Genomic DNA, 24,316 nt, shown 5'->3' with positions numbered 1-24,316 from the left:
GACATTTACATAACTTTGTAATTATCTGTGTAAACATGAGCTTCTATTCTCATTCTAAGTCCAGCTCAAATGTTTCTTCTACAAATCTTGCTCTGTTCTTACAGGTCTTACCATCCAAAGCCAGAAAATTATTCTCTTTCTAATCTCTGAAAGCACTATATTCTCCCTCTCTTTTCATAGGACTTATCCCTTGCTACCTAGAATTTGTGTTTATTATCTCCATTTTTAGACTATAATATCCCTAAGGAGAAAGGACAACGCTTAGATCTCTGCATTGTCTACAATGCAGTCAAAAGGCAGAGTAACTTAAATGCAGTAGGTGCTCAATAAATATTGTCAAAAAATCATTATTTCACATCACATTAAAAAAACAGAATTTCTAAGTGAATAAAGTTTACCACAAGAAACAATATTTTTGCAACTGTCCTATAAACGTGAAATTGTTACAAAATAAAGTTAAAAGAATACAAACTTTGCTAACTGATTCACTGGAAATAAGTTTTTCTAAATGCTACAATAAATTATGTCATTAAAATCAACTTGATTTTTTCATATTTTCCTGAGAAGCTAATGCATGTTTGTATATGTATCTGTGTGTATGTGCTGGTTAAAATCTAACAGATCTAATTTAATTTTAAAGTACACCAAAAATTGAATCTAAAAAATAAACCTACCAGCTGTCCAGCTTTGTATATTTTTCCATCCCATTCTATTGCTGAGTATGTGGCCCAAGGGCCCTGTTTTTTAGAAGGAAGATCAGGCCGTGTAATTATTCCTTTAAACAGTGTAAATTTTATTTGTTTGTCATATTTTTCATGACAGTCCTTCAACCACAAAGCAAACTCTCTATCAATTTTCATTCGCTGTTCCTGCAAAATAAAATTTATGTAAAATATACTTAACTAGTAAACAAACATCACTATAGATGCTTACAATTTATTCCACATTTTCTTTTATACCCCAATTAAGAAAAGTCTAATAAAAAAGAAAAACATTTTGCTGGGTCCTACTCCCCTACCAATTAGGTTTCACAAAAGTTTATTACTGAAGACGGAACTCTTTGATGTTATGCCTGGATCCAAGGCCTCAATGGCCAATACCAACAACAAAGCTTCCTTTTCTGCTTTATAACCTAGGGTACATCAAAACTGAGTAATACTGTCTTGGCTGCCATGAGAAGCAGAAGCAGTTGGCTATGAGAATGCATCTGTAGGAGAAAGTCTTCTCACTATGAACAGTGCATTCTCAGAGGGGGCAATAAAAAGTGTTATCTGTGGTATTATAATTTCATTGGGGTAGTGATTAGAAAAAAAAATTCTGAAAAGGGTCTTTTTATGAGGGTAACAATGAAATACACTTTGAGAACTACTGCTATAAACTCTTTTTTAATTTTGTATTATATGCACTTCTCTATTTAAAAAATAAACTTAAAATTATAAAATATAAAGTGTTTTTTAAAAATATACAAAGATCTTCAGGAAAATGAGACAACCTCCACTTTACATGTTTTCACAGAAGACAATTCATAAATCAACAGAAGTTGATTCCTTCCTCCATACTATAATACATCATTTCTGAAGGAAAATGAAGCAAAACTAAAAATTTCAGCTGAAGTTTTTACACTTTAAAATCTTCAGTTAGAGAGCCAATATCTGAGTCTCAAAAATAAAATTTTGTTTTGTAGTAAGTTATTTCAACATACACACTTAAAGGTATAAAAGGTTAAATAGTGTCAAGGAAATCTTCCTCCCACTCCTGTTCCCAGGTACCAATTCTCTCCTATAACTCTCTTATCAACTTATGTTTAATTCACTGGATAATCTTTAAAATATAACTAGGAATGTGAAAGTCTGCCAGCCAGATTTTTACACCACAATTCAAGGCTAAGATAACACTTAAAAAACGCTCAGGATTCATTATTAAGCAAACAGATAACTAGATACTTCAATCAAATCCAGAAACTCAATTGTGTGACAAAACATAACGTGTGTTTTGTGTGACAGTCAATCTACAAGAAGACCACATGGATATTTCTTATATTATTTGTTCTATTTTTCTGTGTATTTGATATTTTTCAAAATTAAAAATATATATTTAAAAATACAATAGAAAAAAGTAAGAAAATTTACCTATTATCGATAACTGGGAAAGACCAAACTACTCAATAAATACCATAATATAAAAATGAATTCCAAGTGTATCATAATTGACTACTAATACATTTTTACATGGTATTTCTCAGTGGATTACGAAAAAGCAACTTAATCTTATATGGTTTATAACTTTTTATAACAGCAAAATTAATCTCAATGTCTATCAGGAATGTCTGACTATAAATATTATATGCTACATATTTACATTTACTGCCCAGCAAACTTAAGGTGATAAATGCATATCCCTTGATAACTCATCACTACTGAAAGTAAAAATTTCTGTGGGTAGAATAAAAATACCTTAGTCCCATTTAACGTCTTAAAAAATTTATTCAGAGTGGCATAATTCTTGTTTTATCATATCTATGCATATATTTTAATATTGAATAATTTCAAACTACCTTTTAGTCCAGAGTATTTCATAGTTCTACCCCATTTTTCATCAAGACTAGATTAAAAATACATATTTACATTATTAATACACAAACACAGCACATGTTTCTTACACATTAATTCAAGTATGTCCTTATCAAATGAAGATGCTCCTTTAGATTTTATTCACTACGTTAAGGGCATGATATTAAGATCTAATAAAGATCTGTACATTTTATCCAAACATGGTTTAATCAGTTTGCAATTTTTGAGCAATGTGAATACTCAAATGCTCATGAAGAAAAATTTATTTATACATTATGGAGTATTTTGATTAAATAAAATCCCAAGAACACAAAATATCAGTATAAACCTACACTACCTATGACTCATTTTATTTAAAAATATAACATTTGTTAATATTCAAAACTTGATATTTAAAATCATACCTGTCCATTTAAGATCCTTGTGAAAAGAGTGTTCTTATCTTTCAATTTTAGCTCAAGATCCATAAAAGTCAATTTATTTGTGCTGACCTGAAATTTGTCATTAGTGAATAATGCACCAGATATTCTATTGTAGCATTCAATTGGTGCAAGTCCTCTTTTCTTAGGAGGAGTACACCAGTCAAAGCTTAAAGAGAACAAACTAACAGTTAGTAAAAAGGTAAGATTAAAAAGCAATAAAATTTCAGCAGAAAGTCAAAACTTACTCCTCTACAGACGTATATGGTATTAATCGTCCATTCCAAAAACATTCAAAAATAGGTCTTTTCCCTCTTGCTGCTTTCTCAAGTATGAAACAATCATCATCATCATCTTCATCTTTTAATTCTAGGTCAAAGTGGTAAGCGGAACAAAATGTTTACTGCTATAAGGCATGCTCAATTCTATCACTAGGAAGTCAATGTCTTTCAGTGAATTATTACAGTTGTTTCAGAGAAACTTTAACAAATCTGTATGAGCTCGTAAATTGCACTTTATAAAAACTAAGGGCAGTTTTACTGTTTTGAAATCTGTCTTTCTGAGGATGAAGGGGATCACAAATTACCCATGGAGTTTGTCATTCAAAAATCAATAATTACCTATTTATACATTAAACAAAACATGTGTTCAGAGCACTAACCTAGCTGCTGAGCCTGAAATCTTTAAAACCTATTTGTAGAATAAAAAACAGAAAACCTCATACAACCAAAGAGAATATGTCCTATGATGAAACCTCTTCTACCTGCAAATACAGCACCTTGAATATTGTTTTCAAAACAAAGTTTTCACAATTCTGTAAGGCCCAGCATATTCATATGAAAATCATCTCAACCTATGGTGTTCAGTTACGAGTTTGCTTAGTTTGTACAAATCAGTCAATACAAGATTTAAATTTACCTTATTTAACTATTAAATTTTCAAATATATTCAGGTGAGCATGAAATATGCACACAATTAGATGTATACATTACTAAATGTCTACAAATATGTTAATAGCAGCAAAAATATAATTAGCATAATTGCCAGTAAATTTATGTTTGTTAGCAATACATTCTCCTATCTTCAGATAAATTAGGATGAGCTATTATGATCTTGATAGAGTAGCACCTCAGTTATGCTGGCAGTAAGTCATCCATCTAAAATAAAGCTCTCCTCCAACCCCAAAAAGCCCTCACAAGAGTTCCTTTCTAAAACAAAATTACCATGCTTAGAGGAACACCCCTCTGGTCATCACTCAAATCATTTGAAGAATTTCATTTGAAGACATCATTTGAAGAACTTTATTTTGTTCTTGCCAGCAAGTACATAAAAATTAGAAATAGCAAATTAAAAAAGGGTAGAGAAATCCATGGAAGGCAGGCCCCTGAGCAAGAACACTTACTAAATATATAATGTTGGGCTTGGAGCAGTTTCTTATTCAACCCTTCTATACTGTTATGCGGTATGAACTATTATTTCCATTCTACAGATGAGAAACTGAGGCAGAGAGTAGTTTGTCCATGTTTACGCAGTAGAAAGTGGCAAAGATGGCATTCAAACTCAGGAAATCTGTTTTCAAAACCCACAACACTAAGGACGTACTAAGGAAAAAGTCTGTATGAGAAAATTTAGCAGGGTTAATCTATAAATTCAATGTAATCCTAATTGGCTCAAAAGGATTTTTTTAAGTGATTGTATGAAACTGATTCCAAAGTTTATTTAAAAGAGCAAAAGTTTAAGAATTAAGACTATTCTCAAAGAAGAAAAACAGTGATAAAATACGCAGTGTAAAGCTACAAGACAGTATCATCACTCGTATATAAAAATACAAACTAGATCAATGCCACAAAGTAAATAATCCAGATCTTGCATACTTATGGGAAGCAAATACATTTTAAGTGACACTAAAGGAAAAGTAAGGGAAAATTATAATATTCAAAATTGGTACTAGGAAACTTCCACCCAGAAATTAAGTTAAATTCCTATCTTACCCTATACACGAAAAAGGAGATTACAGATGTATTAAAGATCAAAACACAAATGAGAAAATAATACCCCATAAAACTACTGGATATTTTATAATTCTGAGGTATAAGAAGCCTTTATATAGCGAGACAAAATCAGAAAGTATAAAGAAAAAAACTAATAGATATGACTACATAAAGTTTAAAACTTTTTTTTATAAATATTGACATAATCAAAGATAAAGAAAGACAATAAGGTGAATACATCAAGATTAATACGCAGTACTTAACTAAAAGTTCAGTTCAATAAGAGATGTATGAGAAAGGAATATATGAGGTTTTCATAAAGCTAGTGCTTATTCGTCTGGAATTGAATATATATAAAAACCAAGAATTACAAATGTCACAAATACCTAACAATATAAGAAGACCTATATAAGGAAAACAATTTAAATGCTTATTCATCTAACTTTGATACTGAACTAATAACATTCATTAACAAAACAAATCACTATACTAAATCACAACTTCACATTTTGTAGCTAATATAACAAACAGATTAACATACTTGAGGGAAAGCATGGATCATCAGGGTAAGTTTCTCTATCATATAAGAAAGGATGGTATCGGATAATCCCTTCTACTACACCATCTCCTTCAACATGAGCCTTGAACTCAAAGCTATCAGCTGCTGTATTTATATACAACGTCTGCATGTCATCTTGTATTTCCCTTAGGTTGACAATCTTAGGTGTTTTCCCTTTTTCAAACATAGAAATCTAAAATAAAAATAAAACAAAAATAATTAAATCCTATGGTGACTTCACTTTTGTTCTCAGCTAGGATCCAAAAACAGAATAGGCAAAAACTACTTTTATTTGTTACAAGTAATTATCTTGCTTAATGAAAAAAAGTATGTATTTTTATACGTTAGCTAGTCACATCCCAATAAGGAATATACTACTAACAATAAAGAAAAAATAAAACAGAGTTGAAGGAAAGTAAATATTGAGTACATTTAATTCAAGGTTTGTTGCTAGAGATAGATAGTGCGGCAATGATGCTTGTGAAATAATTTCTAACTTGAGGGCAAGGGGATTGAAAGCTCAACATTCAAATGTTCTCTGCTTTTAAATCTTAAGACACTACCATAAAACATCTATGAAGCAAAGAAAAGTTATATTATGATCCTTTTCCTCCCTGATTCAAGTCATGATGTTGAGCAACAACTCATCTCTCTACAGAAGAGAGATGAAAAACAGAAACCAAGTCACTACAGTAAATGACGGTTCAAGGAAAATACATCTAGAAATGATCTCTTTACTTGGATATTAAATTAGCAAAGTACTTTGGTAAAAGACAAGGAGAGGCACTGTTTAACCACTGACCAATTTTTGTTATCCAGAGTAACTTGGGCCTAGAACAGACACATAATTATCTATAATATTTTAAAATGGATTATTTTCTTACTTCAATATCAATGTTGTTGAAAGGTCCAACTTCTTTTGAAGTATGTATTTCATTTCCCTTTGGGCCATGAATATAGTAATGATAAATATGCCTAAAATACAGAAGAATAACCTTATACTTTTAATTCACAAAAAATTACAGCTATATAATCTTCTACCAAAAACTATTTTATAACTATTTAGTAAGCATTACTTACTAAGTACTAAGCATAATTTTAAGAAGTTTTTATACAGTATCCCATTTAATGGTAATAACAATCCTGAAAAAGGTATTAGTAAAAAACAAATTTCTCTACCATAAAAGGAAAAAATTTAAAACTATGTTGGCACAACATTTATGTATAATACAGAGAATCTCAAAGTGTGATAGTCTTTTGGGTAAATGTGAAAAGATACTTTTTTATTTATTTATTTATTTATTTATCTTATTAATTAAAAAAGATTAACTAACAAAACATTTAGAAATCATTCCATTCTACATAAACAATCAGTAATTAAAAGATACTTTTTTAAAGCAAAGATTTTGTGCAAATGTGTTCATTTTGCAAGATTTAGTAATTTAGATTAATGCAAATTATAGGAACAATCTAGTAAATGTTATCCTTTATACAGCTATAGGGAAAAGAGGAAAAAAGCGATCATAGAAACAGTCCTCTGATTTTGCCTAATGGGATATAGTTACTATAGAATAACTTTAAGTTTTGCTGGAATAGCTATACAGTGACTTATTTTCAGTATTAACATGCCAAACATTAAGGGTTTTTAAAAAATGTCAATAAGCTTGATATGTTTATTCAACATTTACTGAGCATCTACTGTATAGCAGGCATTCTTATAGATAATGAGAACACAGTAGTAAATAAAAAAGGGGAAAGACATACAAAATTCCAATGGGAAGAAACAGACAAAAAAAAGTAAATAAAATCTATGGTATAGAAGATTATGACAGTTGCTATGGAGAAGCAGCACAAAAGGGGGATATGGGAGCAGGGGTGCTGAAATTGATAAATTCTGAAGTTTATTTTTAATTTTATAATAGATGTCAAAAAGCATGCACCTCAATGCTCAGGACATTAAATGTGCTATAAATATTTACACATTAAATATACTATAAATATTTCCAGAGCGAACAAATACTGAATGATTTTATCACCAATATCACAGAACTAGACACTGTTCTGAAAGGAAGGAAATGGGAAAGGACCAGGGAGGATAATAAAGAGGCTAAAAATTTGTAACATATTCTGTCAGAAAAGAGATAAGTGGCAATACTCCCTGAATCAAATATAATTACTTACGCTAACTGTTGTGTCCAAAGATGGAAGTAATTTTTCAAGTACTGTATGTGTCCTTGTTGTACCCCTGTGATAACCACAGCAGTAAAGCTATCTTTTTCCTTCTCCTCTAAGATAAGATGATGTAGAAATCTTTCATCATCATTAGTAATGTGAACAGAATCAGACGGCTACAAGAGTGAACATAACACATTAGATAAGCCTAAATTACAATTATACAAATAAACAGGCTTTATAAAAAGTTTTGGATGAAACTGCTGGGAAAATATAACAGACCAGCTGAGTGTGACAATGCTACAAAGATGGGAACCTTTATACACACTAATAAGCTAGCATACATAAAGGAGTTCCCATCCCATAATGCCAAACCAATTTTAGAATCATAAAAGACAATGTACAGACAAAAAGTAAATACTGAAGAAAAATGCCTTAAAAATTGAGGACACTTACCCAAGTGAGGAGGAGTCTTTGCTTGAAATATCTACCACTTAACTTGGTCAGAAACAACACCCAGTCTTCCATATTCATGAAAACTGGGAGGCAGCCTGGACCCAGCTGGCTTAGCCAAAACATACTGTGCTTTATATACATAGTAAAATCATTCTAGGCACCAATGCTTGGGGAAGGGAGGTGTGTGGAACAGGAATTACAAATTTCTCAATTTGTAGTATGACTCTATTTGTGTTAAAATTGCCTACATACACAAAGTAGCATGTTGCTATATACACAAAAATTTGTAAAGATATATACTAAACTATTATCTCTAGGAAATTGGTCAGTTTTCTTTTGAATTAAGCCTGTATTATTGTATTACTAATTAAAAATAAAAACTCTTCAAAATGCTTCTAATGCATCCCTACGCACCAAATTAATATTATAGCTACAATCTGTAACATACAAAAGTCACATCTTATATACTCTTAGACTTAATAGGTTATTGTGGATTTACTAGTGATATAGATTCATTGTCCAAATACTTACCAAGCACCATCTAAGAGCTATGTATCATCCTGGAACGAGGAACACAGACTCCAAGATAAATAAGAGAGTACCTTTCCTCTCTACAAATTTCATACGGTAGGAGATGAAAAACATGATTATGAAAAAGGTACCACTATAAAGCTATGAAACAAGATCTAGAAGAGAGGTAACATTCACTCAGCTGATGAATGAAGTACATTCTAGATAAATGAAAAGATGAAGAATTTGAGAGTATAGGGTAAACAAGGTAACTTAGAATATATGATACACATACGAAAGATGAGGCTGGAAAGGCTGAATTCCAGCAGTGGAAAATGGGTGGAAGAAAGTAGATGAAAGAATTCATTTTCAAAGACAATTACATGTGGTGAATGATTAAAGACAAGGATTAACGTTTCAAACAGCATAGCCAGGAGGTACCATTAATTGCTTAGAGTTGTTGGAGGGACAAGGGAGGGAAGAATAAAAAAGGTATATGCTAAATATGAGTTATTTATGGAACACCTAGAGAAGTACATCCAACTAAACTTGGAAATACAGGTAGGTGTGCCGGATATGATCAGTTAGTATTCATCATCCATTTCTACCATCTTTTAGCATGCCCTTTTAGGCTGTAGAGGTTGGAAAGCCAAAAAGTATATTTTCCCACATTCTTCTCATTCAGATGGTAAACGTAAACTGTGTTTTACCAATTAGTTGCACTAGACAAGAACTTGGAAGGCAAAAGTTTTCTATTACCAAGCAAGGTCACAAAAAGATCAGCATATCCAGACTCCAGCTTCAAGTACCAAAAGGTCATTGCAGAACTCGCTGGGGAAACTATGGCAGTGAAACCTTTCCAACTCTTGGACCACAGCTATGGCAAAGGGTTTCAGTATTCAGTTCTAGGGGTGGTGCTCCAACTTCACGTGACAGACGACATTGCAGCATCCTGTGAAGTTAATTCTGAGTGTCTTGGAATCATTCCAGGAGGCTCAGCCTGGAGCGCATTCCTTCAATCCTTCCAACAAAATATACAAGCATCTAATTTCCTTTGCTAAATTATTTTCTGTTTAAAGTTCTTAGAACTTTACTAAATTCAGACTGATCCAGTATCTCAATCTTAAGAGAAAATTCTTAGTAAGAAATATAGATATGATGGCTGTTGATATTTAAATGGCATGTATATATATGTAAGACATCACATTTATAAGGCCCACAGAAGAAAGACTGTTTATTGTAGATCAAGAACTATTAATCTCACCTGCAATCTGAAAATTACTGCACATCAGAGGCAGAGGAGTCATCAAAAAAGGGAAGTTGAAAAGGAATGGTCAGAAAAGAAGAAAACTAGGTCCTGAACAGACTTTTGCACACAATGTTCATAGCAGCTTTATCCACAATTGCCAAAAGATGGGAACAATCCATCTTTTGGATTGTTGAAGTACTAATCAACAGACGAATAGACCAAGAAAATTGGTATATACATACAATGGAATATTATGCAGCAGTAAGACGAAATGAGAATCTGAAGCACAGGACAACATGGATGAACCTTCAGGACACAATGCTGAGTGAAATAAGTGAAACGCAAAATGATCATTTCTATATGATTCTGTGGTTTGACTCTGGCAAAGGTAAACTTACAGGCTTACAATGTAGAATACAGGGGACCTAAAGGTACACAGAAGCTAGAGGTGAGTGTGCTGGCTTGAAAAGATGTCTGTCCCCTAGAAAAGCCATGTTTTAATCCTAATCCCATTTTGTAAAGGCAGCTGTTTCTTCTAATCCCTATTCAACATCGTATGTTTGAAACTGTAATTAGATCGTCTCTCTGGAGATGTGATATAAATGAGAGTGGTTGTTAAACTGGATTAGGTGATGACATGTCTCCACCCATTTGGGTGGGTCTTGATTAGCTTCTGAAGTCCTATAAAAGAGGAAACATTCTGGAGAATAGGCAGTTCAGAGAGAGCAGAGCAGAATGACACAGCCATGAGAAGCAGAGTCCAACAGCAAGTGACCTTTGGAGATGAAGAAGGAAAATGCCTCCCAGGGAGCTTCATGAAACAAGAAGCCAGGAGAAGAAGCTGGAGGATGATGCCGTGTTCACCATATGCCCTTCCAGATGAGAGAGGAACCCTGTATCATGTGCCTTTCCAGATGAGAGAGAAACTCTGTGCTCGTCATATACCCTTCCACTTAAGAGAGAAACCCTGAACTTCATCGGCCTTCTTGAACCAAGGTATCTTTCTCTGGATGCCTTTGACTGGACATTTTCTCGGCCTTAGAACTGTAAACTAGCAACTTATTAAATTCCCTTTTTTAAAAGCCATTCTGTTCCTGGTATATTGCATTCTGGCAGCTAGCGAACTAGAACAGTGAGTGAACGGCTACCCAATGAGGTTGAACTAAAATGTAAGGGAACAGATAGGAAGTGATGGTAATACATTAGTGGGATTATAAGTAAAACTGTCATATTGAAGGTGAATATGATTGAAAAGGATTATATAGAGCCATGTATCTCTCCAATTAACTCTCCAATTATAAGTTATTGCATGAATTACTTCAAACATCTGATCTTGCACAAAGAGTTAATATTGGGATATAGGGGGAAAACTAATATTGCACGCTATAGCCTACAGTTAACAGAAAGACATTAACAGTAACACAGGAGTACTAAGGGTAAATAACTGGGTAGGAGAGACAAGAGATAGGGGAAGGTTTAGATTTGATATTTGGAGAGGCTGTGTTTATCAGTTCTCTGTCTCTTTGGACCAATGAAAATTATCTAAAATTGAGAGTACTGATGACTGTACAGCAAAGTGAGGACAATGTAAAACATGGACTGTTTATTTTGGTATTATTTTGGACATGATACCCAATAGATGGAGGGGGCAAAAGGGTAAAATGACTGAGAAGAAAGGGGAACTGTGGTATATACATATGATAAAATACTGTGTGGCTACAAAAAGGAACAAAGTCATGAGGCACATGGCGGGGTGAGGGAACTTTTGGGACTTTATATTATGTAAAATAAGCCAGAAACAAAAGAACAAATACAGTATTTGTTCTTTTGTTTTTTTCTAAAAGAAATACGGCATTTCTTTTAGAAAAAACTTGTAAGAAAAGTGGAGTCTGGATTATGGACTCTTATAACCCCCACACTTAGTCTGGACTTGTAGGTGTGTTTCTGGATTCTGAGATGTTGTTCTGTATGTATATAGGCTGGTACTTCCCCTGGAACTTTGGGTACCTGGGACTTGGAGACAGAGGTCCGCAGCTCTTAAAGTCAGCATTACTACATTCAATAAGTGTTAAAATAATTGAAAAAGAGATCAGGCTTCAATAGAGATAAAAAGAAAGACATCTGGTTGGAACTAAGGTTTATCAGAATACAGGGCAAAGGATTATACTGTATGTACTCTAGAGTATGAGACCAAAGGCAGAGAGTTTATCATGTCTAGAACCTGAATTTTCTGTAACACACAATCTAAACCAACCTTTCCGGATAGTTTATTACAACAACCCAAACACATGGAACTCAGAACAGGAACTAAACAACACTGAGGGTTCTGAGAAACTACAAATGTTTCATGTACTAAGTTTACTTTCCTGAAACCTATAATCTCCAGAGGGTTCCTAGGTCAGATAAGTCCTGAAACTTGGAGGAGCCTGCCACTCTAAGAGTATCAGCTAATTCCATTTCTCTATCCTATATTGTCAACACCCCTTCTCAACGTGAAAAAGTCAGAATGGGCATTGCCTAAAGATCCCTATAGACTGGGAGAAGGATCAAAGAAGGAGGAGGTATAACAGAGAAAGTAGGATTTAACTAACGAATATGGCTATTGAATCACTACATTGATATTTCTTTTAGACTCCAGTGTTTCGGAGCAATTAGAAGAAAAAAACCTGAAATTGTGGTGTGATGGTTAGGTTCTGGTGTCAACTTGGCCAAGTGATGATGTGCAGTTTTCTGGTAAGGTGAGCACAGGCCTGACCTTTGCTGCAAGGATATTTCATGCCTGGTTGATAAACCAGAAGGCTGGTATATTAATCATCAGTCAACTCAGTGCAGTTGCAGCTGATTATATCTGAGATCAAATAAGACATGTCTCTTATTTGTGAGATAAGTGAGATAACCCAATTAACTGAAAGACTTTAAAGGAAGACTAGAGACTTTTCACTGTTTATTCAGCCAGCAAGCCTCTCCTGGGGAGTTCCTCTAGACAATACATTGGAGCTGCCAGCTTCATAGCCTGCCCTATAGATTTGGCTCTTTCATGCCCAAGATTACATGAGACACCTTTATAAATCACATATTTACAAATGTCTCCTGTTGGTTCTGTTTCTCTAGAGACCCCTGACTAATACAGCTTGGTACCAGGAGTGGTTCTTGAGAAACAGAATCTTAAAAATAGTTTTTTACAATAGGTTTTCTACTCTAATAAGATTCTAAGGCACTAATGACCCTGTTTGAATAATCAAGATGACATTAATAGTCCATGGGGTAAGTTGGCAAGAGAAATACGCAAAATATCACCATTAGATTCTGCTAATTGTATACTTATATGAGGCAAGGCTCCGGGAGAGAGTATTCTGACACCTTTACGATGTTTTGTGGAATTAAGGGGTATAATGATGTTGGCTGGTTGCTGTTTATATGTTGGATACAGTAATGATGGAAAGGAAAGAGCTGAAGGCTTCAAATTTGCAACTTAAGTGCCCTATGAACATAAAACTTTGTATGTATGCTCTGAAAGAAAATCCCATTTCCTGTGTTCGCAGACTTGAGATCTCTGAAAACCAGACACAGAGCCTCACTGTGCGAGTAGCAAACTTACAAAGTAAACTAAAATCTCAACTTTGCAGGGTATTTGCTGTTAAAGTAAGGGCTTTGATTGGAAAAGAATGGGATCCTGAAATGTGAGATGGGGATATACAGCTCGATAATGAGGGCGATTGGCAGATGGAGCCCCTGGAAGCTGCTGAGCCTTTGCTAGATAGATCTGTAATGTACTGCCCCAAAGAAAGAGCTTACCAACATCCAGCCTGCCTTAAGGAAACAGTTTCCTGGCCTTCAGGCTACCCAGAGGAGTCTGACATCAAACCACCACCTAAAGAGATTAACCTTTCAATGCCTGCTAAACTTGTAACCACCTCCCTGGGGAAACAGCCCTCATCTCTCTGCTGTCTGGAGAGACTAATGCTGTTTCACCAGAACAAACTATAACAGAATACCCTGAGGTCATTTGATTGAAAGACACCGCTATTTCTTTTCATGATCCACCCATACCACCCCTCTTTTCTTCAAGACCTAAAAATAGACTAAAGTTCCAACAGTCCCCAACAGGGGAGGTACAAAGTGTGATTCATAAGAAGGCATGCTATACTCCAACAGAAATGCATGAGTTTCCCAATTTACTAAATAGACAGAAATCAGGGGAATATATGTGGGAATGGATATTAAGGGTCAGTGTGAGATAATGGTGGAAAGAATACAAAGTTGGGTCAAGCTGAATTTATTAATATGGGCCACTAAGTAGAGATTCTGCATTCAATGTTGTAGTTCGAGGGGTTGGAAAGAGCATTAACAGCTTGTTGGGATGGTTGGCTGAAACATGGGTCAAAAGGTGGCCGACATTACCTGGGGTCGAAATGCCAGAACTGCCCTAGTATACTGTAGATGAGGGGAGCCAGAGAATTAGAGAGACTTGAATATCAGAATGGATTTATCTTGGAAGACCTGCTCACACACCCCAGGAATGTCCAGAGGACACATCTTTCACCATAACCATGAGAAATCAATTCACGAGACTAGCTCCATCATCCCTGAAGAGCTCTGTAGTCACCCTTCATATTACTGTGGGAACTGTTGTCACTGAGCTGGAATCCTTAAACACAATGGGGATGAGCAGATTCCAAGTTGGCAGAAGGCATGTGGTGACAGTTAATCACTATAGACAAAATGGGTGTGGCCACCATAATGGACAGCAGATACAAAGCACTGTCAAAATCATCTAACTTGCAGAGACTTGTGATACTGGCTAGTAGATTATGGAGTACCTAGAAATGAAATAGATGGGCAGTACACTAAATTTCTGTTTGAGCTATATAAGCAGAAGAACTCTAGGTCAAGTGAGCAGAACTCTAATAATTTGAATTACAAAAACAGAGAATCACGGCCCCTTAATCAATACCCAGACTTGAGACAGTTTACAAACCCAGAGTCCCCTGAATGAGAGGAGGGCCAGGTACCCTTGGGGAAGGACCCTTTCACACTGTTCAAAACTTACACTGTTAGTCTTCTTCCCAGCCTTTCCCAAGGAGACCCAGAGCCTTTTATCAGGGTAAATGTGCACTGGGGAAAAGAAAAAGATCACCTATTTCAGGGATTATTGAACACTGGCTCAGAAGTGACACTAATTCCAGGAGACTCAAAATGTCACTCTGGTCCACCAGTCAAAGAGTAGGAGCTTATGGAGGTCAGGTGATCCATGGAGTTCTAGCTAAAGTCCATTTCACATCGGGTACAGTGGTTCCCTGGACCTATTCTGTGGTATTTCCCCAGTTCCAGAATGCATAATTGGAACTGACATACTCAGCAAACGGCAGAATCCTCACATTTGTTCTCTCAATCATGGAGTGAGGGCTTTTACGGTAGGAAAGGCCAAGCGAAAGCCACCAGACCTGCCCTTACCTAGCAAAATAGTGAATCAGAAGCAATACCATATTACTAGAGGGACTGCAAAGATTAGTACCATTCTTGAGGACTTGATGCAAGGGTAGTGACTCTCACCACATTCCCATTCAACTCTACTTAGCCTGTGCAGAAAAGAGATGGGTCTTGGAAGATGACAGTGGATTATCATAAAATTAACCAGGTGGTAAATTCAATTGCAGCTGCTATTCCAGATGTGGTATCACTGCTTGAGCAAATCAACACATTACCTAGTATCTGGTATGCAACTATTTATTTGGCAAATGCTTTTTTCTCAACAGCTCTCAGTAAGGACCACCAGAAACAGCTTACATTCAGCTGACAAGGCCAGCAGTATACATTCACTGTCCTGGCTCAGGGGTATATCAACTCCCTACCCTTATGTCCCAATCTTATCCACAGGGACCTTGATCATTTCTCCCTCCCACAAGACATCACACTGGTCCATTATATTAATGATATTATGCTGACTGGACCTAGCAAGTACTCTAGACTTATTGTTAAGGCATTTATGTGTCAAGGGATGGGAGATAAATCCAACAAAAATACAGGGGACTTACACCTCAGTGGGACATGTCAAGATATCCCTTCTAAGGTAAAGGATAAGCTGATGCATCCAGCCCCTCCTATGACCAAAAGAGAGGCACAACGCCTAGTTGGCCTCTACGGATTTTGGAAATAACATATTTCTCATTTGGGTGTGCTACTCTGATCCATTTACTGATTTACTGACTGACCAAAAAAGCTGCTAGTCTGAATGGGGACTGGAACAAGAGGAGGCTCCATGACAAGTCCAGGCTGCTATGCAAGCTATGCTGCAACTTGGACCATATGACCTAGAAGATCCTATGGTGCTGGAAGTGTCAGTAGCAAACAGGGATGCTGTCTGGAGCTTTTGGTAGGCCCCTATAGGGCATCCAAGGCAGTACTCCAATCATAAAATGGAAATGGTTATATAAGATAAAGGGTTCGAGCAACTCCTGAAGACACAAGTAAGTTACACAAAGAAGTAACCCAAATGCCCATGGCCCCCACTCCTGCCAACATTACCTTCTCTTTCCCAGACCAGAGCTGTGGCCTCTTGGGGAGTTCCTTATAGTCAGCTGAGTAAGAGAAAACTTGACCACACGGAAGTGGACAGCTGCAGCACCATAACCCTTTTCTGAGATGTCGTTTTAAGTGTTAAGAAGAAATCCTCCAAGTAGTTGGAACTTCGAGCAGTGCAACTGGTTGTTTATTTCGCTTGGAAGAAGAGTTGGCCAGAGGCGCATTTGTACACCGACTCATGGGCTGTTGCTAATGGTTTGGCTGGATGATCAGCAAACTCAAAGGAGTAGAATCAGAAAACTGGTGACAAAGAGGTCTGGAGAAGAGGTATTTGGATAGACCTTTCTGAGGGGGCAAAGAATATGAAGATATTTGTGTGGCATGTGAATGCTCACCAGAGGGTAACTTTAGTAGAGGAAGGTTTTAATAATCAAGTGGATTAAATGACCCATCCTGTGGATACAGGTCTTCTTTCCTCAGCCATTCCAACCACCACCCAATGGCTCATGAACAAAGTGGGCATGGTGGTAGGAATGGAGGTGATGCATGGACTTCCACTCACCATGTGCAACCTGGCTACAGACACTGGTGAGTACCCAATCTGCCAGCAGCAGAGATCCACACTCAATCCCTGATATGGTACCTGCTACCTGGTAGTAGGCTGATTACACTGAACCACTTTCATCTTGGAAGGGGCAACGATTTGCTCTAACTGGAACAGAAACATACTCTGGATATGAGTTTGCTTTCCCTACATGCAAAGCTTCTGTAACTACTATCCGTGGACTTACAGAATGCCTTACCCACCATCACAGTATTCCATACAACATTGCTTCTGAACAAGAAACCTACTTCACAGCAAGTGAAGTGTGGGAATGGGCACATGCTCATGGAATTCTCTGGTCTTACCATGTTTCCCGTCATCCAGAAGCAGGTGAGTTGAGAGAATGGTGGAAAGGCCTTTTTTTTTTTTAGGATGGCCTTTTGAAGACCTAATTATGATACCAACTAGGTAGCAATATCTTGCAGGGCTGGGGCAGTGTTTTCCAGGAGGCTGTGTAATGCTCTGAATCAGTGACCACTGTTTCTCCCAGTCAGGACGCATGGATCCAAGAATCAGGGGGTGGAAATGGGACAGGCACCACTTACAATCACCACTAGTGATCCACGAAGAAAATTTTTGCTTCCTATCCCTGAAACCTTAAGTTTGGCTGAGCTATAGGTCTTAGTTCCAAAAGAAGGAGTGCTCCTACCAGGTGACACAATGATTCCACTGAACTGGAAGGTAAGACTACCACCTGGCCACCACGGGCTTCTCATGCCACTGAATCAACAGGCACAAAAAAAGATTACTGTTCTGTCTGGGGTGACTGATCCTGACTATTAGGGGAAATATGACTGCAACTACACAATGGAGATAAAGAAGAGTTTTCCTGGAATACAGGTGATACCCTAAGGCATTTCTTATTTTTTATTAAAGTCCATGGAAAACTGCAACAACCCATTCCAGGCAGGACTACCAATGGCCCAGAAACTTCAGGAATGAAGGGTTGGGTCACCCTACCTGGCAAAGAACCATGGCCAACTGAAGTGTTTGCTGAGGGTAAAGGGAACATGGAATGGGTAGTAGAAAATGGGGGTGATAAATATGAACTATGAACACATGATCAGCTACAGAAACAAGGACTATGATTGTACGAATATTTCTTCCCTGCTTTGTTATAGGTATGTTTACACTTGTACATAAGAAAACATATTGTTTTCCTTTTATCATATGACATAAGTTGTATTTTTCATATTACAATATTTAAGTCACAGGATATGAAGTTTAAGAGTGAATGCTACCTAAAGACTTGCACCCTATTCTGGAGAGATGTAGTGCATTTCTGGTTGTATGCAGGACAGCTGAGTATTGTCAGTATATGTCTGTTATTGTGGTCTATTTGGAAATAAAGTGTGTATCAAGGTGATGTACAGAGGTGATGTGTATAACCATGTGGACTCTGTTAGGTTCTGGTGTCAACATGGCCAAGTGATTATGGAAAGCTGTCTGGTCAGGCAAGCAGTGGCATAACGATTGCTGCAAGGATATTTCATGGCTGTCTGAAAAACTGGAAAGCTGGTGTATTAAATCATCAGTCTGTCTCTGCTTACATCTGCAATCAACTAAAGCATGTCTCCCACAAATGAGATAATCCAATCAGACTTTTAAAAAGAGAGAGACTTTTTCACTGCTTCTTCAGCTAGCAAGCCTCTCTGGTGGAGTTCATCCAGACCTTTCCAGGTTCACAACCTGCCCTATGGATTTTGGACACTTCCATTCTCAAGGCTGTGTGAGACACCTTTATAAATCTTGTACTTACAGATATCTCCTGTTCATTCTGTTTCTCTAGAGAACCCTAATACATGCAGATTTTTAAAACATACCAAACTTTGAATCCCTTCTTGTTAAAGTATACTTTGAAATTTATTGCCTTTTTATATATATGTTATTTTTGCAAAAATGTAAAAAAAGGGGGGGGGGAAGGAAGAGTATAATAGAGAGCATGGAATTTAGCAAATGATTATTACTGCTGAAATAATAACACTGATTTTTCTTTTGGTCCCAAGTGTCTGGAACAGCTAGTAGAAAAAAATGAAAAAGTAACCCATACCAAATTTTAAAATGTGCTGTATAACTACTTGTTAAAATGTACTTGGAAATTTACTGCTTTCTTATATATGTTATTTTTCACAAAAAAAAAAGTTAAAAAAATAAAAGAAAAAAAAAAGAACTATCTCCTTACTGGTACTCATTAAATGTTTGTTGGAATGATCCAAGCATAAAACAAAGGAAAAGCTGATACAGAAATTACAATCCAAGAGACCCCAGTTCTATCCAGGTTTTGTCATTTGTATACAGTTCTGAGAATAATTTAAATTCTCAATTCCTATATTTCTCTAGCTTAAACATAGCAAGTAATATTTCCACCAATATAAATTATAAAGCTTTGTGACTGTAAGATAAGATGAAAATGGTTTAAGGGTAACAAGATTTAAATGCATCAATATACATAAACTATTAGATGCACAAACGAGATAAACAAAAATGAAAAATTTTCTGAACAAGGGAGAATATTAAGTTACAGAGAAAACAAAATTGGCTAATAACCATGAAAAACAAAATTCAGCCCACTAGTAATGGAAGAAAATGTATTACTTTCACCCATCAAATTGCCAATATGTTGTTCTTCCCCTATCATTCTTTCAAAGAATAAGGAAATCGTCAGATTAGCACATTCATATCCTGTTGCTGAGTTCAACATTTAAATAAATGAAGCAATTCTGTAGGCATACAGCGAACATTTCAAAAGTTCAGAGTCACTGCCACTTATTAAAATTCTAATAATCTAGAGTAAGAAAATGACTATAATTCAAGCATAATTTTATACAAACATATTAACTGTAAATGTCTTTACAATTATAGTAAAATCCTGGAAATAAGCTGAATATACTACAGAATAGGTAGTTTATAGCATTTTTATCCAAACAAACAATATGAAACCATTTAAAATGTGCTGTGTACCAAAAAATTTATAACACGGTAAAATAATATGCTAATTAAAATAATGTGGGATCAAAATTATCTATAAGAAAAAAATTAGAAGGAAATCCATCTCAATGTTATCAATACTATTCTCTGGCATTTAGGATTATTTTTATTTTCTTTAAAAATCACTATAAAATTTTCTATAGTTTCTTTTAGAATCAAGAAAGAATCTAAAAAGCTCAAAATTAAAGATTTCAAAGTAAAAAGTTTTTCAGAGATAAGATGAACAATACAATAAACACCATATACTCACCACCAAGATTCAAATTTGTTGAAATTTTGTTATACTAAAATACGATGTAGAATTCAAACTTTTAACAAAATTTAATATTTCACTTTTTTCTCTGGAGTTCTAATTTTGCTGTTTTCTATTGTAGTCTACAGCTATTACATAACAAAGATTTGAAAACTCAAATTCAGACCAGGGAAAGAAGTCTAAGTTTTACAAGCACTTTACAGTATGCTTACTAGGCTTTATAAGACCACTTGTTTTCTGAAAACCTACAGCTTGAGAATGCATATAAATTGTAATTTTTGCTGCTCATACGATTAAAAGAAAAAGAATGAAAAAATAACTCATTTCTCATTTTCAAGGTTTTAAAGCAACAACTCTTGTATCTTAAGATACAAATTTTTAAAAAGAGTTCTGTCATACATTATCTGTCCAAAAGTACAAATTTACAATTACTGAGGTCAAATATATTGTACCTTTCTGTTTCTAATATATCCACTATATATTGCTTCTTTATTTTTTTCCTTCTTCTCAAAATCTTCTTTAGAAAGCACAAGCTCATGAACATCTTGGGAATCTGCAGGTTTGCTTATCATCTGTTAAGTATTAAAAAGAGCATTTTAAAAATTCCAAACACTTAAACTAACATATTTAGACAGAGTCAACTTCAAAATATTTTGATCAACTTTCACTTATAAGAAATCTTTTTACTTACTCTTGCTGACTGTCCAACAAAGAAAACAGCCTGCTTGCCCCCAACACCAAAATAGGAAATGTCACTATTTAAGCTGCGCGGGACTGGTACCGGACGAACATATCCTGAATGATCACTAAAATAAAACATCACATTAATGCAGTCGTTTTAAACAAGTTACTTATGTGCCAAAGGAAAATTTTATAGCACTTTTATTAACCAACTGATCCCTAGTCAGACAGCACCTCTATTAAAGGTGAAAAAATAAGTGCTGAAAGTCAAGATTTCATCTAGTCCAATGGTTTTCAAGGTCCAGGTCCTAGATCATCAGCATCAGCATCACCTGGGAACTTTAGGAAATGCAAATTCTTGGGACCACCTACAACTAAATCAGGAATTCTCACTAAACTAGACTAAAGAAATATCCTTATCCTTATATATCTTATTGACCCCTGAATTTTCTCTTCAAAATGGTTTGCTACTTCAAAACTTGTTACAAAATTGTCTAAAGAATAATAGGATTTAAAGGTGAAGAATGTCTCACTTCCATGTATCATGACAGATGAAGAGCTCAAAAGAAACTCTCAATGTACCATAATGATACGCTGAAAAGGAGGCATCCCTGGTAACTAAACATACATAAGGTCTCAAAGGACAGTATTTCCCATTTTTTAGGAATAAAAAGAATTAGGATGAGGCTGGAACCACTTCTAAAGCTATGGAAAAGTTAGAGCTTTGATAGGCTGGAGAGAATTACAGAATTAGAAGATATATCTGAAGAATTTACCCATAAGAAACAATGAAAGAAAAGAAGAAAAAATATCAAAGTGAGATTAAACAACAAAAGAGACTAAAGGAAAATACATCACATAAGTTTAAATGTAGTTCTAGAAAGGGACGACAAAAAGAATGGATAACAAGTGCAAATATTCTCGAACCAATAAAGAAATAGCTCCACAGATCTGGGAAGACCAAACATCCCCAGACAGAACAAGTGATAAAAAATCTACATCATATAAATACCAGAAACAAACAGAAGAACTAGAAAACAGACTGACAGATAAAACAGGATAACAGATTCTGACACCAACCATAGGATAGTTGAATACTCTCTCCAAAATACCCAGGGAAATATGCCAATCTAGAATTATGAACTAGAGCTAAATAAAGAATGAACAGGTCCAAAGGAATCTAGCACTGAGAGATGTGCTCTAAAGGAAAAGTCCTACAAGCACAATATAACAATATAATACAGCAAGTATAAAGGTAACTTTTATAAGTCATAAAATTTGTTTTTAAGTTGTTAGGGAAAAAGAGTGAGTATAAATTGTTAAATTTCTTGAATGTCTGAATCAAATTCTGGGCAAGAAAAGCATTAATTCTGGAGGGAGGCAATCAGAGCTAAAGTGTCCCAAAATCCTCGGTGTGAGAAGGAGATACTTTTAAACTTGAAGGCTAAAGTTAAATATGTATTTAAAAATTTTAAGGACAACCAAAAAAGAAATACATAAATTTTAAAACATTAAACAGGTAAAAACGTGAAAGAACAAAAAAGCAACAACAAAGACAATAATGAATTGGGAAAAAATAGGAGCAAAAATGAGAGGAAAAAAAGGGAAACAGTGATAATTAAAATATTTTAAATAGGATGAAACATTTTCCTGCAAAGGACAGGCTAAGCCTACTTATAATTACGCCTAAGAGTCACTCGCAGAAAATCTCTTTTGTTGCTCAGATGTGGCCTCCATGTCAACTCGGCAGGTAAACTCACTTGCCCTCCCCCATATGTGGGACATGACTTCCAAAGCTATAAACATCCCTGGCAATGTGGGACAGAACTTGCAGGATTTGCCAGGATCCGGCATCACGGGACTAAGAAAACCTTCTTGACCAAAAAGGGGAAGAGAGAAATGAGACAAAATAAAGTTTAAATGGCTAAGAGATTTTAAACAGAGTCAAAAAGTTATCCTGGAGGTTACTCATATGCATTTTATAGATAACCCTTTTCAGCATATGGTGTATTGGAGTGGCTGGAGGGAAGTACCTGAAACCACTGAGCTGTGTCTCAGTTGATTCTTGAAAATGATTGTATAATGATATAGTTTTTACAATTTGACTGTATGAGTGTGAAAACCTGTGTCTGATGCTCCTTTTATCCAGGGTATATAGACAGATGAGTAAAAAAAATATGGATAAAATAGAAATAAACAATAGGGGGGTAAGGGATAAAATAAACTGGGGAGATTGAAATACTAGTGGTCAATGAGAGGCAGGGGTAAGGGGTAAGATGCATGAGTTTTTTCTTTTTTCTTTTTCTTTCTTTCTCTAGAGTGACGCAAATGTTCCAAAAACGATCATGGTGATGATTACTCAGCTATGTGATGATATTGTGAGCCACTGATTGTACACCATGTATGGACTGTATGTGTGTGAAAATTTGTCAATAAAAATATATTTTTTTAATTTAAGTGGCAGACAGAGACCCAAATCTACTGAAGACATTATTGTCTTCAATAACGACAAGGTAAGACACTGTAATACTTGAACCAAATAAATAAAGCACACAACAAAAAAACTCTCCCTCAAAAAATATACCAAAACCACCATTCCAGAATACATAAGCCTGCCCCCGTACAATACAGAAACACAAATCTGCCCTGACAAAACCCAAACATAAACCTGGGGTTTTGAAAAATACACACTCACACACAATGCCTCTACACACAAAAAACACCCTCCACAAAATGTGCACATCCACAAACACAAACTAGGACAATGTGTACACACTCACTCACACACACACACACACTGCCCACCCAATACACACATATACGTGACCTTGGAAAACATGCACACTAACAATAAAAGAAAATCTTAAAACAGACAATACATATTGAGGCATAAAGATGAGAATAAGAGATCTCTTATCATAAGCTATGATAGGAAGCCAGCAGAAAATGGAGCAAAATCTTTAAGGTGCTGAAATGTTTTGAAAACTCAACCTAAGATTCTACACTCAGCAAAAATATTTCTAAAGGATGGTGTACCAGTTTGAAAGGACTTCTGTACCCTAAAAATCAATGTTTTAATGCTAGACAATCTTGTGAGAGCAATGGTTTCTTCTAATCCCTATTCAGTACTATAGAGTGGAAACTTGATTAAGTGGAGTTGAGTCTCCACCCATTTCAGGTGGGTCTTAATTAGTTTACTGGAATCCTATAAAAGAGGCATTTTGGAGAAAGCTTAGAACACTGCAGAACCATGAAGCACAGAGTCCACCAGTCAGGGACCTTGGAGATTCTGAAAGATCAGAGAAGGAAGACAGAATGCTATAGAACCATGAAGCAGAGTCC

At 35.5% G+C, this 24,316-nt stretch overlaps 1 protein-coding gene across 5 annotated transcripts in view; it reads right to left on the bottom strand.

Annotated features, from left to right (window-relative positions):
• SMCHD1 (structural maintenance of chromosomes flexible hinge domain containing 1) overlaps nucleotides 1-24,316 on the bottom strand; it is a 211,088-nt gene that overhangs the window by 104,906 nt on the left and 81,866 nt on the right. For all 5 annotated transcript variants that reach the window (XM_077135872.1, XM_077135873.1, XM_077135875.1 and 2 more), the window contains 8 exons: nucleotides 20,985-21,099; nucleotides 20,746-20,865; nucleotides 7,721-7,887; nucleotides 6,424-6,514; nucleotides 5,522-5,732; nucleotides 3,238-3,358; nucleotides 2,975-3,158; nucleotides 675-869 (listed from right to left, as the gene is read on the bottom strand). In XM_077135872.1, coding sequence (XP_076991987.1) covers nucleotides 675-869; nucleotides 2,975-3,158; nucleotides 3,238-3,358; nucleotides 5,522-5,732; nucleotides 6,424-6,514; nucleotides 7,721-7,887; nucleotides 20,746-20,865; nucleotides 20,985-21,099 — 1,204 coding nt within the window. The remainder of the gene's footprint in view (nucleotides 1-674; nucleotides 870-2,974; nucleotides 3,159-3,237; nucleotides 3,359-5,521; nucleotides 5,733-6,423; nucleotides 6,515-7,720; nucleotides 7,888-20,745; nucleotides 20,866-20,984; nucleotides 21,100-24,316) is intronic.

The sequence above is a fragment of the Tamandua tetradactyla genome, chromosome 18 (genome assembly GCF_023851605.1).
Source record: "Tamandua tetradactyla isolate mTamTet1 chromosome 18, mTamTet1.pri, whole genome shotgun sequence".
Classification (NCBI taxonomy): domain Eukaryota; kingdom Metazoa; phylum Chordata; class Mammalia; order Pilosa; family Myrmecophagidae; genus Tamandua; species Tamandua tetradactyla.
Note: the sequence above shows the minus strand (reverse complement) of the source record. Positions and strands in the feature narration are given on the sequence as shown.